Source organism: Triturus cristatus, chromosome 3_2 (genome assembly GCF_964204655.1).
Source record: "Triturus cristatus chromosome 3_2, aTriCri1.1, whole genome shotgun sequence".
Classification (NCBI taxonomy): domain Eukaryota; kingdom Metazoa; phylum Chordata; class Amphibia; order Caudata; family Salamandridae; genus Triturus; species Triturus cristatus.
Window position 1 is genome coordinate 386954739 of NC_140584.1, and position 14887 is coordinate 386969625.

General features: G+C 41.7%; 1 protein-coding gene across 1 annotated transcript in view; it reads right to left on the reverse strand.

Moving 5' to 3' along the window:
- The window catches only part of ZC3H12A (zinc finger CCCH-type containing 12A), an 82206-nt gene that overhangs the window by 10496 nt on the left and 56823 nt on the right, over window positions 1-14887 (reverse strand). The window contains exon 3 of the mRNA XM_085647916.1: window positions 2071-2210. Within this exon, the coding sequence (XP_085504042.1) occupies window positions 2071-2210 (140 nt within the window). The remainder of the gene's footprint in view (window positions 1-2070; window positions 2211-14887) is intronic.

Below are 14887 nucleotides of genomic sequence, written 5' to 3' on the forward strand. Positions count from 1 at the left end.
CTTTTCTAAGGGTAAATAAGTGGAGTCTATAGAAATCTGTGGATGAGTTTCTTTTAGCAGACAGTACCTTGGATTCTTTGAAATTCAAAGATGAAACAGGCACCAGGGGAGGTGAGGTGCCAGAAAAGCAAAGCAATGTGCTGGTTCCTTACTCCTAGGGGAGGTGATGCATTGGTTCCTTACTGCCAGGGAAGGTGATGCGTCGGTTCCTTACAGTCAAGGAGGTGATGCGTCGATCGTCGGGTACAAGGCTGCGGTTCCTTATTGCTCTGCAACTTCGATGACGAAATCAGCACCCAGAGACGATGCATTGAAAATCGAGTTGATTGACAGCAACGAAGCGGGCACTGCGTCTGAGTTGGGGTGGTGTGTCACGGTCTTTGGGGATGCGGTGCTCAAAACCGACGCTGCAGCGGTTCTTCTGACACACTGCGACTGAAAGCTGGGGACTGCAGTAAATGCCGTGGTTGATGCGCCAGTAGGGAACCATGCTACGGTGCTGGCAGTGGGGATGATTTGAAGTTGTTGACAATGCGTCAACTAGAACAGACACTGGGAGTCAAAATGTGGGTTTTCTCCTTCAGTTCACCAGATTCTACTTCCAGGGGCCCAGGAACTGGATTTGGCACAAATTGGCAAGTCAGGACTCTCCACAGAAGAGCCCATGATCTGGTAGGTGAAGTCTTTGATGGTCCTGAGGGAGGAATGCATGCACAAGCCCCTGAGTAACCTTTGCAACCAGGATACAGAAAGCAGTCCTTTCACTCCCAGGACAGAAGCAGCAATCAGCAGGCTAGCCCAACAAAGCAACAGTCAGAGTAACAGTCCCTCCTAAAGCATCCAGCTCTTCTTCCTGGCACAATATCCTCAGTTAAGAAGTGTTCCGATTTGAGAGTGTCAGAGGTCAAATACTTATATCTCATTCTGTCTTTGAAGTAGACAAACTTCGAAGGAAATTATTTGTAGAGCACACAACCAGACCTTTCCTTGACTTGGCTCCAGAAACAGTACAGGGGGGTGGAGACAGCTTTGTGTGAGGACAAGCACAGCTCTATTCAGGTGTCAGTGACAACTCTTCCCACCATTCTAGCTCAGGAAGGCCCATCAGCTTGGTGATGGCCCATCAGGACCTGCAAGGCACACCTCACCTCCCTTTGTGTGACTGTCTAGAGTGAATGCAATACAGCCCACCTATCATCCTAACCAAGGCACAGAAGCACAGAATGGTTAAGTAAGAAAATGCTCACTTTCCAAAAGTAGCGTTATCAAATACATAATTTAAAAACCAACTCCACCAAAAGATGTATTTTTAAATTGGGAGTTCAGAGACCCCACACTCCACATCTCTATATGCTCCCAATGGGATATGACACAACATATATATTTCAAGGCAATCCCCATGTTACACTATGGGAGAGATAGTTCTTGCAATAGTGAAACACAAAGTAAGCAGTATTTCACTATTAGGACTTGTAAAACACAACAGCACATGTCCTCCCTTTTAAATACATTGCATCCTACCTTTAGGGGTGACATATGTATTAAAGGGATGGTTTGGATCTAGCAAGTGGGTGCACTTGCCAGGTGGAAATAGCAGTTTTAAAACTGCACACACAAACACTGCAGTGGCAGGTCTGAGACATGTTTGCAGGGGTCCTCATATGGGTGGTACAATCAGTACTGAATGCCCACTAGTAGCATTTGATTTACAGGCCCTGGGCTCACCTGGTGCACTTTACTAGGGACTTATCAAATATGCCAATCATGAATACACCAATCACCAATACAATTTAGGCAGACACATATGCACTTTAGCACTGGCTAGCAGTGGTAGAGTGTCTAGAGTCTTAAAACCAACAGGGCAGAGAAAATAGGGGGGGGGGGGAAGAAGGTAAAATGCTTGAGGATAATGCTACAAAAGGGCCAGGTCCAACAGTCATCAATATTTTTTCAAATGAAACACAAAACAGCAGCAGAATTATTGTAAGAAAGCATACAAAATTTTATGATTTTAATTTCCGAGCTAAGTCATTTTCCATTGTTTAAAATTAGTGTAAACATTCAGCATACCTGTGATTGGTACATCTGGCCTGGGTTGCTCCTTCCGCCATGATGGTACAAAAACGGTGATATCAGTATGCCCCCGTTCCAAAAACCAATCCACAGCCAATGAAATACCACGACATGAGAAGACTTCTTTGTTTCCATGGCTGTTGAAAAACACACAATTAGACATTTAAGGTTGTTACTGCAGTCTAAAAAGGGAGAACTGCATTCTACAAAGGACATAGACCCTCCAGTATGAAAGGGGCATCTTCTTTACCTAGTTTTTGATCCCCTTCAAAAAACATTTGCATGCTTCAAAATATAAAACTGCATGGAAATGAAGGACAAAAGTGGAGTGGGTCTGGAAACATGATAAAACTGTCTCTAAATGTTGGCCGATACAATTAAAATTAATCAGTCAAAAAAAGCTTGTTAAATTAAATTTGTATATTTATATAGCACAGCTTATCACCCGTGAGGGTATCCAGGCAGTGTCCATGGGAATGGGGAGATTAAGTGATTTGCCCAGAATCACAGGTTGTTGAGCAGATGCTGAGACCCGAACCCGGATACCCAGGTCCCGAGTCGGCAGCTCTGTCTGCTGTGCCACATCCCCTACCTCGTAACAAGAAAGTATATTGTCAGAAAAAAATAAAAATTGAAAAGATTTTCATTGAGTAGATAAATCAGTGGAGTAACTCTATATTGCTGATATCCAATATAGGTCTAGATGGGACACATTCATGACAAAACCACGTTTTTTTGTTCTCTCCCTTCTGGAATTAATCATTTACCAGCCACTCAGATAATAGTTTCCAGTACAGAAAGCTACATCATCCATTGTAGCTCATGTTTGTTCTTGTTTGACTGATGGACTAGTAAAGACATGAACACCAACACTTGACTGTGCCAAAGCACGCCTCAAAGTGATAGCATTGTAGTAATACTAATGTGTTTTTCTAAATCTACAAATGGATGGCATTTTGATTTAGTTCAGTGAGAAGGACTGATTCTTCCCAAGTGTGTTGTTCTTAAAATACCAATGCCATGAAATGCTTTCACTGTGTCTGAATATTTTGATCAGCACATCCAATTATACGATTGTAAAAGATGAAATAAAATGTCAACGTATCTAATATTTAATAAAGAATATCACATCCACAAAGTCTCTTGCTTATATATTTTTTTGTAAATCTATTAAACTACCTCATATTTCTGAACACTTGGAGTGATATGCTTGAAATTCAAACACAGGCAATATAGTATTAAATATACACACTGTGGCTAACTAGTACATACATTTATGTTGCTAAGATTCAATATATTGTCAAAAATTGAACGTTAAGTGTTTGTTAAGGTGACTCAAGATCAGACAAGATAAACATAACCAAAATTGTTGGATCAATTGAAATATCCTATATTTCATAGGTCAGTCAAACGGCTTAACTTCTAATATCAGTCAAGATAAGGTGCATTGTGGGTGGCATAGACAGAAGAACACCCTTGTGCCTTCAAGCCTATCCTACAGACAGAATAGGTGGTGGCCATAGAATGTAAAAAGCAATATAGCAGATTGCAACATGATTCTCACAACCTGGCCTCCTAATGTCTCGCAGTCTCACGGGAAAACAGTGCCGTGCAACAAATCCATTCAGATGAGACTTTAGAGGACTAGGGAACAAATGAAGTTTGTGATTGAAGGAAAACTGACATCATCTGTTTACTGGAGAAGATTTCCTGAAGAATATTTTAGCTGTGACCTGCTCTCATTTTTGGCAGAGAAAATTTGGGAAGGTTTGTCCATATCGTGGTGTATTGCACACACAACTGCAAAGTCATATGTAATATTTATTCTGTACGTTGACAAGCAGATAATTGAAAGTTATTGTTAATCAACTTTGCTTGCAGAGCTCAGCTCTGTGTCAAATGTACATTTATAGATCAATTCGGCAATATAGGCGTTTGCATTCTTGGCACCCTAGGCAAACAGATGTTTTTTAACTCTGCTACCTGCAAATCAGTTATAATCAATGCTTCAATAATATCAGTCTTTGGTATTTTTTAAACACTGGTGGTATTAGTGCCCATTTTGATGATGCTCAATATTTCCACCTCAGAAGGGTGAAAGGCTGAGTTAACCCTGGCTGGATTTCAACTTTGATATGCAGAACACAGAAGAGGTCAGCTGTGAGCCATCTATCTTCAAGCTCATGGGCCGACTGTTCCATACACTGCTCAACATGTGCTGGGGAGTATGCATAAACATCAGCAGCTTCGAACCTATTTGGCTTACCATGAGTTGGCCATTTATAAAGTAGACCATGTTAAATGTAGATCGACTCTAATACAGGAATTCACTTGAAGCTGTACTAATTAAGTCTGGGTGGTGAACTCCGCTTGCGGAATTTTCCGTACTCCGCGTAGCACGCGGAGTTCCGAAAAACTTGGCTCTGCGTAGCAGTTTTTTTCCTCGTTCGCGTTTGTCAACGTCAAGTTGGCGAGCATGGAATATCAACCTTCCACTGAGATTTCTCAACGCGGGTAATCAGATTTCTCATTGCGAGTGGTCACGTATGCTTGTGGCAATTCGCGTTGAGAAACTGTCCGTTCGCGTTGAGAAAAAAAATCTACTCAGGCGGCAGAAAGGAAGCAGTGCCCGCTTGCGCTGTGCATTGTGCCGTTCGTGATGATTGCACAGTTCGGACAAGCATCCGGCACTGAAATTACCGCAAACAGCATTTATTTAACACACTCCGCCACTTGCAAAGCTCTGCATAAAGCTGCAGAGTTTTTTTTTGCACTTTGCGGCGGAACTCAACAAACTCCTCCCAGGCTTAGTAGTAATATGAAAGAGAAGTGCTTTTCCAAAATAAATCAGCTACTCAAATACATTTTTTCCCAATGCACAACACCCTTCATCCCATAGCTACCACTAACCCTCACATTGACCTTGCTCAAAATAACATTACAATTTAAAACAATAGTTGGCAAAGCCAATAGGTCTGACACGTGAGAGGTATCAGCTTTCCCAATGTCTTTTAGCTATGTTTTACGGCAGCATGGCTAAAAGTTAGTACAAAAATATGCAATGCCGTGGCAAGGGCCTGCAGTAGCATAGCACTTTTTTTCCTGATGGGACAGGCAAGCAATAATGTGGGAGGGAAGCAGATGGGCCTAGCGGAAGCAAAGTTACAGGCGGGGTGCTTTAGGGATTGGGGTAAAAAAGGTAGGAGGCAGAGACGTTTTAAGGCATGGGCAAAGTGAGCCCTGGCCCAGGGCCCCTGATAGAGCCAGCTCTGTTCTGCAGACACTCTCGCCCTGATGACCCTGAATAACTCTTAAAAAGCTTGTTTTAAATACCGTTTTCCTTTAGTTAATTTTCACTGTGGGTGATGGTTGAGAGTCTATAAGAGACATTTGGCAGAGAAATGTTTATGTTTTTCAACACCATCCAACATCCATAAACAAATTTTCTTTTAGATCAAAACAGGACCTCACATATGAAAAATGGGTGGGGGGCACAAAGATTAGTTGCACTAATATTAGTGGGTTGCTGCTGTATAATAATATTGAAAACACTTGTCACTATCCTTAAATATTTCATGTAACGATATTTAGAATTTGGACCATTGTATCTGTGCACCATCAGTGACCTAGCTAGAAACGGCATGAATGTGCTGAAACTGCATCATAAATTCAAAGCGTTCGGAACAGGGGCCCCCAAATTCCTTTTGGCTCAGGGCCCCCCGAAATCCTTATGATGTCCCTGGCAGGAGGGACGGCAGTGACAGGCAAATAACAATGATGGAGGGGCGGGAGCAAGCACCAATGTAGAAATGGACATGGCAAGCAGCAAGGCGGGAGGGGGCGGTAGCAAGCAACAATATGGGTGCATCCAGAAAGGTTAGGGACAATCAACAAAGTGAAAAGTGTCAGGAGCAAACAACACAGGGTAGGACGCAGAAAGCAACAATGCGGGAGGTTGGATGGAAGGACGGGATCAAGCAACAATGTGGGAGCTGACAGGAGGACAGGGCAATAAACAATGCACATGGGGGACTGGGGCAAGCAAAAATGCAGGAGGGAGTTGCGAGGCAAGCAACAACGGTGAAGAGAGAGACGGGACAAGCAATAACATAGGATGGGGCAAGGGCGAGCACTAGGGATGGGACAAGCAACAACGTGAATGGGGCGGGTGCAAGCAACAATATGGAGTAAAATGGGGGAGACAGCTTACAAACACATGCACTCTTATGAAGTGCTGCAACTAAAAGAAAGTGAAAGCGTGACTACTGGACAGACACTGGGTAAGGAAGCCAATGCTCAAGTGTAGGGACCAACAAACAAAGTGCAATTGGAATGTCCTTACCAAAGAGAAGCAAGGAAGTAAGCGTGACCAACCAATGGTAAGCAATGGGTGAACTTTGAGCACCCTGTACGGAAACAAGATGCCTGTCTCGGGTAAGATCTAAAAATGAAAACTAGAGATTCACAGATTTCCCAGTGCTGCCCACTGCTGTAACAATCTGGAGTCATCATCTATTACTACATTTAAGATAAAAAGTGTTTTTTGTTGTCTTGACTCAGAATGACATTTCTGCCAACAACAAAAAACATGCAGACAGCTGTCTGCCGTCCTTTGTTTTCCAATTATGCAATCATTTAGAAATCAAATATCTAATATTAATAGCCTTATAGAAAGTGACAAATTACCAGCATCAAGTTGTAGGTACATAACTGTACACGTCAATTAAAACATGGGAAGCTGCGGCTTCACACAGTATAACTGTTGTCACATTTAGCATGGAAAAAGTCAAATTAAAAAAACGATATTATTATAAACTTTTATAAAATGGTAACAAATTGCATATGCAGTACCGCTTAAAAAGACGAATTTTTCATTAAGTTTAGGCGTGTGGTTGAGAGGAAGTGGTTAATGAATATCGACATTACTTCTTTTTGAGCGAGTTACTAACAGATGAAACAAACAGGACTTTAAAATTCTAAATTATAGTACTATTGCAAAAGCAAGATATTTAAAACATCTCCGCTGTCAAAAAGGTCAAGTCATAAACGTTTGGATATTATGAAAGTAACTGTTGCAAAATTGAAATCGTAAAAATGTAATACATTCTTTCGCTTCCTTGACAAAAAAGGTGAACTGGGCCTTTGGAACTGATCGTTTGTAACATAAGCAAGCGAACTGGCAGACGCACGAGCGCCCTTTGGTACACTCGGTGATCGGATTTGGCAACTGCTGCGAAAAATTCCCCGCGAGGAGGAAGTAAGTTCCGATTTACATACGGCTTTGCATAATGTTTATCAAGAGCGTCGAACGTAGTCAAGCTGATCACCGTGCACATGAATCAACCAGGAACAATGTACAAGCTTCACAATACAGGAAGTTACAGAGTGGAATTCCCCTCCCGGTACATACACCGTGAATCAATCAGGTGATTTCAGAGCAAACACGAAACATCACAGTTACTTCATGGAACGACACTCTCTCACGAGTAGAGGAAGCAGGTACCATTTAGGACTAGCAAAAGGAAGCGACACTGCAAATACTTGTTATAAGTTTCAGGCTACCTTAAGCCAGCCATCTGTTTCTGCATATGAAGAGAAACAAACCAATTATCAATTCATTGCGTGGAGTCGACGTAGTCCAACATGTCACAAACAAGCACTGGCAACACCATTAGGCTTTAAAATAAAGTGGAATGGTAATGTGAAGTATTACAAGTACATAGCATGGGAATTGATATGGAAGCAACAAACTGCAGAATAGTTTTGGTGTAGGTTAAAAGGTAAGGTGGCAATTGCACTGTCGAACCAGACCTAAAACTCCAGGTAGTTTAAGGACTGCCCTCCTCTCCTCTGTGCTGCTGTCAGAATAAGCACCAAAAATGATGTAGTTATCTAAGACACTTTAATAGAATTACAATGTCTTGGTATACCCCTAAAATTTCAACCTCAGGATCACAGCTGTGATGTGGCAGGCACTTTTTTTGTGGAAACACTTCTTTCCAAACAAAACCTGTACTCCTGGCTCCCAACATGTGGGCAGAGCCAAAGCCCCTTTCCTGGTGATTCTCACATATTCCTCTAGCAACAGCTGCGCTGTCAAGCCAAACCATAAAAAGGACCATGCAACGTTTTTAGGGCGAGCCTGGGCAGCGCATGCAGTGCTCTGCGAGCCATGCTGTATTGGAGTATAGACTTGAATGCCCAGCCCACTCTCTGCCCATATTGTCATTGGCTTGTGTCATTTTCCTTCGTAAATGCTGACTTCTGATTCTTTATTAGGTTCGTTAGTCCCTCGTTAGTGCCGCCTTGTCTTAATTTGTAGCCTCCCATGAGGACTGGCCCTTTTACTTCGGTTGTTACACAGTACGTCTTTAGTCTGTAAGCACTATTTTCTTTACTGAGTTTCTCTTACTGCAAGAGGGCCTCTCATGCACAGTTTTGACCACCGGCTTGTTTAACTTGTAGCAAACGGGGAGCTCTTCAGGGGCCATGGGAGACAGAAGGGGGCAACTCAGTGATGCCTTTAGGGAGGTCAAAGGTGCGGGATGTAAATTCCGCTAGATCTTGCGTATTTATTTTCTGAACGAACATCTATGTTAAACATGAATATGCTTTAGGTTTGCTCCTGTGCTCACTTAAAAACCATGACTTCAACAAAGGGCTCTAACCCTCTTTTCTCGATTTGTTCCCCTGTGAAATGGATCCAAAAAAGAAAGAAACTCTTTGGCTGCAAATGTCTCTTTGGACACACTCTCCCGCAACCACAACCGTGAACCCGACCGGAAGGTATTGGGAGCGCTTTACTGAACAGTTCTCCAGTTCCAAAGTGGCAGCTCCCTGCGCTTTGATCTTGGGCTCAGATTACCTGTAAAGGGTGTGCTTTCACCCCAGGTTAAACTTGCTCTCACTCATTTGCTTTTCTCCCCTGACCGCCACATTGCTCTATCATTTGCTTCCCTATGCCCTCTGTCCCCTTCCCCCACGCGCCTTCCTTTTTGCTTCTCCACCCTCAGTTTTGTGTTCCCACACCAACCCAGTCTGTGTTACTTATGCTATCTTCTGTTTGAAACCACCCACACACACACATACTTTTAAACAAGCATTTGGAATGCAATAGCTCTCCCATTTGCGAGAGTTTAATCTCTTGGCATTGTAAATGACAATTCTTTTTATTTATTTAAAAAAAATCAAAACATAAATAAAGGCATTGTCATTTACAATGTCAATAGCTCAAACTTGCGTAAAAGCGAGACCTATTGCATTGCAGAGGTTTGGTTATTTTGGTGGACCACTGGCAGTGACCCTGGACAAATATGGCCCTAGAACACCGTACCCAAACTGTCAGACAACCATTTTCTAAATATCGTTTTGAAGGTAATCCTCTCACTGGGGTTAATAACAAGAAAAAGTACAGTAAATTATTTTGCAAACAATAATTAAGACAGACACATTTTTGTCAGATAATATGTTTGCTAATAATATTCGACATACAGTCAATCAGACAACTTTAAATCTGGCATATTGCTATATAACTTACCTAGGTCAGAACTGGAGAAATAACTCATATATAGTTTGTTTCCAATTTACAAAAGTGAACCAAACATTTCGAGCTGGGTCACTGTCTAAAGCTTGCAGAAAAATCTATAGTGTACCACAAGTATTAACCCACTCTCTAACCCTCTTTTCCTTGTAGATATTTCCCAAGACAGGCATCATGGAAACCCACAACACTGTGTTTTCTTGCAGGCAGATGATAGACATCTCCAGCTCAACTTGCATATTAAAAGTCTTCAGGACGGCACCAAGAGCTAGCATATCTGAAGCATGCCAAAACTGTCTTCCTCCTGTACCGTCAAAGGAGCTTTCCTCTTGAACACCTTTATGATATAGTTCTGAGGTGAGTAGCTCAAAGACTCAAACCCTTCAAAATAAAAATTAGTATGTCTTTAATGGAGGTATTGTTTTATTCCCTGAAGTCTAGTTCCAGTCTCTTTGACAGGACAGAGGCTGAGGCTGATCACATCATTCCCTCCCATAATCAGTCTATCCTCAAGTTGTTACAGACACAGATTATCATGCAGGCTAACTGAATCACTTGTGGAGGGTAAAAGTTCTAAATATCAAATACACTGCTGATTCTACTACTACTACACTCAATTATCGTAAATTGTAACAGCATTCAACTGCTCACTGCCTAAGGACAGTGGAGACAAAAAGGCAAATCCCTCCTCAGTGGTTTGTATTGGATGTATTTACTAAATATAGATAATTAGATTTAGAATTAAAAAAATAAAATAAAAACAACTCTGAAAGAGTGAAAGAAGGGGAAGGGAAGCGGCTAGGTAAAAGCCTGCTTTCCAGTAGAGTGAAGTTGTTTTGCATGTGAATAGTGTTACAATTTGTCCAAGGCCTCTTTAAAATTTGCTGAAGATAGCACACAATTAGTTCAGTTTTATATAGAAAGTTTTATAGCAGATTTGCCTAGTCTTGGAATGAACAGTCTTTGCATCCACTTTGTAAATCAAGGATTTCTTGGGCCCTGGTAAAAGTTCAAAGCGGATTACATACAGTGCAAATTCAGATACATTCTGACATGTCCTTTTCTAAACCCAGACTCATTTGGACGGTTTCGGTTTCCAAAAGCCATGTATTATCAACCATACTTAAAGCCTAGGTGACATTTACCAAAGGTGCCCTTATTTTAAGGCTTAGGTATTTCTGTTGCTTAAAATTTCAATAAGGTATTCTCTTGCCACGATGCTGGTCTGATATTCCTGTTGCTATTTATGGTGATTTGAATGTCCACAGACAACATTGGGGTTCATGGACATATTTATGTAATCCCAAGAACAAGACAACCTCTCCTGATGGGTCTCTGAATATAGATTTCGAATTAACTATGGGTAACACCTAAGTTACCTTCTCTCAAGAGGATGTTTACCAGGAATTCCAAGCCCTGTCCTGAACAAGGCCCCAGGACCTGATGGGATTCCTCCGGACCTCTTCCAGGATAATATCAAGGTCTGGTGCCCAGTTTTGCCCATGGTGTTAAATGCAGCAGCAAGGATAGCGAGCTTGCCATCTTGGGCAATGGCCTCTAGAATACCGTTCTTTAAGCAGGGAGATAAAGATAACCCACAGTGCTATCGTCGCATATCCCTTATTGACCCAGCAGTAAAGGTCCTTGGCCGGGTCTTATTGATTAGAATATTAACATGGCTGACACGAATCAGATCGTCTCTGAGGTGCAGTTCGTTTTTTGCCCAGTTAAATCAACTACTGAGCAATGCCTCAACCTTTACCTACTTGTTAATAAATATACAATAGCTCATCCTGGTGCCTTGTTTTTAGCATTTATGGACCTTACATCCACTTTTGAATTCTAAGAAACTGCGGGGCCTACTTATTTCCCTAGGTGCTGACCCTGCTATTGTAATTTTACTGATGAACCTTCATGCCCAAACTACGGCAGCGGTTAGATATTCCAAGGGGGTGGGCCCCTCAGACAAGTTTAAATGCATCAGGGATGTTCATCAAAGATGTATACTTGCCCCTTTTATTAACTATTTACATTAACGCCCTAGAAGCCACCCTCTCTTCACCACAGTCTGACTTTCCTAGAGTTGGTAAGAAATTATTGCCAGTTTTATTGTATGCAGAGGATGCAGTGCTCATGGCGCGTACAGCATTGGGCCTGCAGGTTTTAATTGTTGTTTTTTTTTTTGTGTGGACAGATTGGACCCGATCGTCAACTTAACAAAATCTTACGTTTTGGAAGTTGGCCTTCGGTTGACTAAGTCCAAAGATTTTAAGGCGGGGAACCATATCCTAGCAAAGGTTCTGGCTTTTTCTTATTTGGGAACTTTGTTTGATGCAAAATTGAACTGGAAACCGCTGATGGAAGGAAAGTTGGAAGACTTGAATAAATCAATAGGGGCCTCTGCCAGCTATGCCCATAGACTGGGTTAATGGTCGCCAGGCGTGCTTTTAAAGTTATACCAGTCCAAATGTATTTCTAAGGTTTTATACAGTAGTGAAGTATAGGGGTTCACCTCGGTGCATAAGTTACAGCTTGCCCAAAATACATTTCTGAAATGAATTATGAAGGTCCCCTAAAGAACTCCCTCCTGCTCCGTACATGAAGAACTTGGAGTACACTATATTGCTGATCTGCCTGGCAGTGAAGCTACTGTTGTGTTGGGTGAAGATATGGTCCAAGGAGGATGCTGAGCTAAACCGCCTGATCATTTCAGATTATAGGTTACTGGATCATGTGCTTAAAATTCCCTAGATATCTTATGTAAAGGAGTCCTTGTCCACACTAGGCAGAGCAGACATTTATTTTTAATCACGACTCAATGAGGCCCTAAGAGCTCAACATAGTAAAGGATTTGTTTTTCAAGAACGCCGCTGTTCACCGCAAATATTTTGATCTCCAGAAACCTGCATTTAGAGGGATGGAGAACTTACTTTTTATCCTTACCAGTGCAAATGATAGGTTTCTGGTGGTCCGCTTTAGGTTCAATCAGCTTCATCGTCTCCTGGCTATCCCATCTGGTTACTTACACTCAAACTCGAGAGGGCCTGTGGCTGCAATTCCAGGTATCCACAGGATACCCTACATTTTGTACTATTATGTAAATATTTTAGTCACCCTAGGAGGCAGTTTCTCTGACTCTTATAAAAATCTGTAAAGTTCCAGCAAGTCGGAGTGACGCTAATGTACTTGCAGCACCTGCCCAACGAACATACCCTATTTATAGTCACAAACTTCCTGTGGGTGCCTTTAGGTCAAGACAATCGAGATCCAACTGATCGTGGTGTGGACTTATCTTCCTTTATTTTGTTTTTAGCCGTCTGTAATCAGGAGTCTTTATTTTGAACTATTTATGGAATTGTAAAGAATGTATTTTGTACCATGATTTTATCTTTTATGGCTGTGATTGCATCCGAAAAAAGATTAATTTCATTCAAGAATATACATATGGTCATATCGTATCTCTCCACATTACAATAAAAAAGTACGGTCATTCATGCAAACCTATTTTTTTTCTAGAGGAGAATATTTTTATTTTCTATGTGGTAGTTTTCCCTCTATGTGCAAGCAATGTAAACCAGCAGCAGAGACTTCTGTTTACACTGTTGAATGGTTTCGCAAATGGAAATTCATACAATTACTCGAGAAGCCTAAGGTTCATAAAGACTCAATCATGCCTGGCAATGTGAACACTTCATTAACAATAGTACTCGATATTCCCCGGGGGAAGGGTGAATTCTGTGATGCAATAATACGCTAAAAGGTAGAGCTACACACTGCATTTATCTGGGGTGTATTATAAGCGCGGGGGCTTACTGAAGCAGCACCTATAGACAAAAAAGGTTGTGTTGAACCATCCAAGCTGTGATGGTTGTTATCAAAGACCACCACTACATCACTATAGGTTCACTTATGTCAATTAAAAGATACAGTTGTTGCAAGCAAGGTAAAAACCACATGGCTTACCCCAACATCCAGCTAAACAATGACTTGTGTGTCACCTCCACTCATGCTTAACAATATTCATGCTTGCAAACTACAGAAGCAAAGGAGCGGAGGCAAGCAGAGAGCACCAGATGATGCAATGTCGCCCTTCAGAAGAGAAAGAATGAGGAGAAGTTGACTTTAATTTCATCCAAAACAATGAAGTGTCTTGGAGTAGTCATAGCTTCAGCCTTCTCCTCGGAACATGCATATTATTTTACTCATTCTTAATCACACATATCCAGATAATGGCTAACTTATCTGGAAGACTTGAAGAACTAGACATTTATAAAACACATCATCTTCTCAACGTGTTATCTTCTCTGCTATTGTATCCACAAGCTTCTGTTCTAGAAGTAATCAGGCATCATGAAAACTATTGTAATCAAACTTCACTGTCTGAATCTATTTCAAAAGTGGTGAAAAGCTGCAACACTGAAATATCCCCCCCTCCCCACCCCCCATCTTCCTTTTAGTAGCTTGTTCAAACGCGGTCTACTCTCTCCGAAATGGTCAAAAGATCATTAAAATTGTTTCGTTCCTACTAGGATTAAACAGCAGGCACACCACACACATATAACAAAGCAGACTGCTGTCATATTTCCCTTTCCTGCCTAAGCTGAGTAAATAAATGGACTATATATAAAACTAGTTAGAAATGCTGTTTTATATTACATCTAATAGGGCAATGTTAATAATCATGTTCTTATTCCTAGGCCAGGAAGCACTTATACAGAATCACTGAAGCAAGTTAATAGAATCATGCCAAATTCTCAGTGCTTAGTAACTTCAATTCATAACATACCTATAGGAAGAGCCAAATGTTCAAGATTCACGCATAATAAATAGCAACATCTTCCAATGGACCATTTATGTTTTGCTCCTTGTTATGTTATATGCATTTGCAAGGCGCGATATCACTCATGAGCAAATCCTGCTGCTGCACAGGTGCGCAAGCCTTGTCCTGGCCTGGGTCTTACTCGAGGACCCAATTCTGCAGCTTCTTGTGGAATTGAAGTGGGGAAGAGGTTATAATGTGGAGTGGGAGGTCGTTTCATGCTTTTGGAGTGATGTATGAGACAGCTCGACCTCCATAACTGCTTCTGTAGATGCATAGAACATGTGGTAGTAAGAGTCCGGCTGGGAGGAAATGCCTGGTGGGTTGGTGGAAGCTTATGCAGCTATTGAGGTAGGCTGGGCCTGAGTTGTGTAGTGTTTTGTACGTGAAGGTAAGGAGCGTGAATTTTACTTGCTAGTGTATTGGGAGCATGTGGAGCTCCTGCAGCTGTGGTG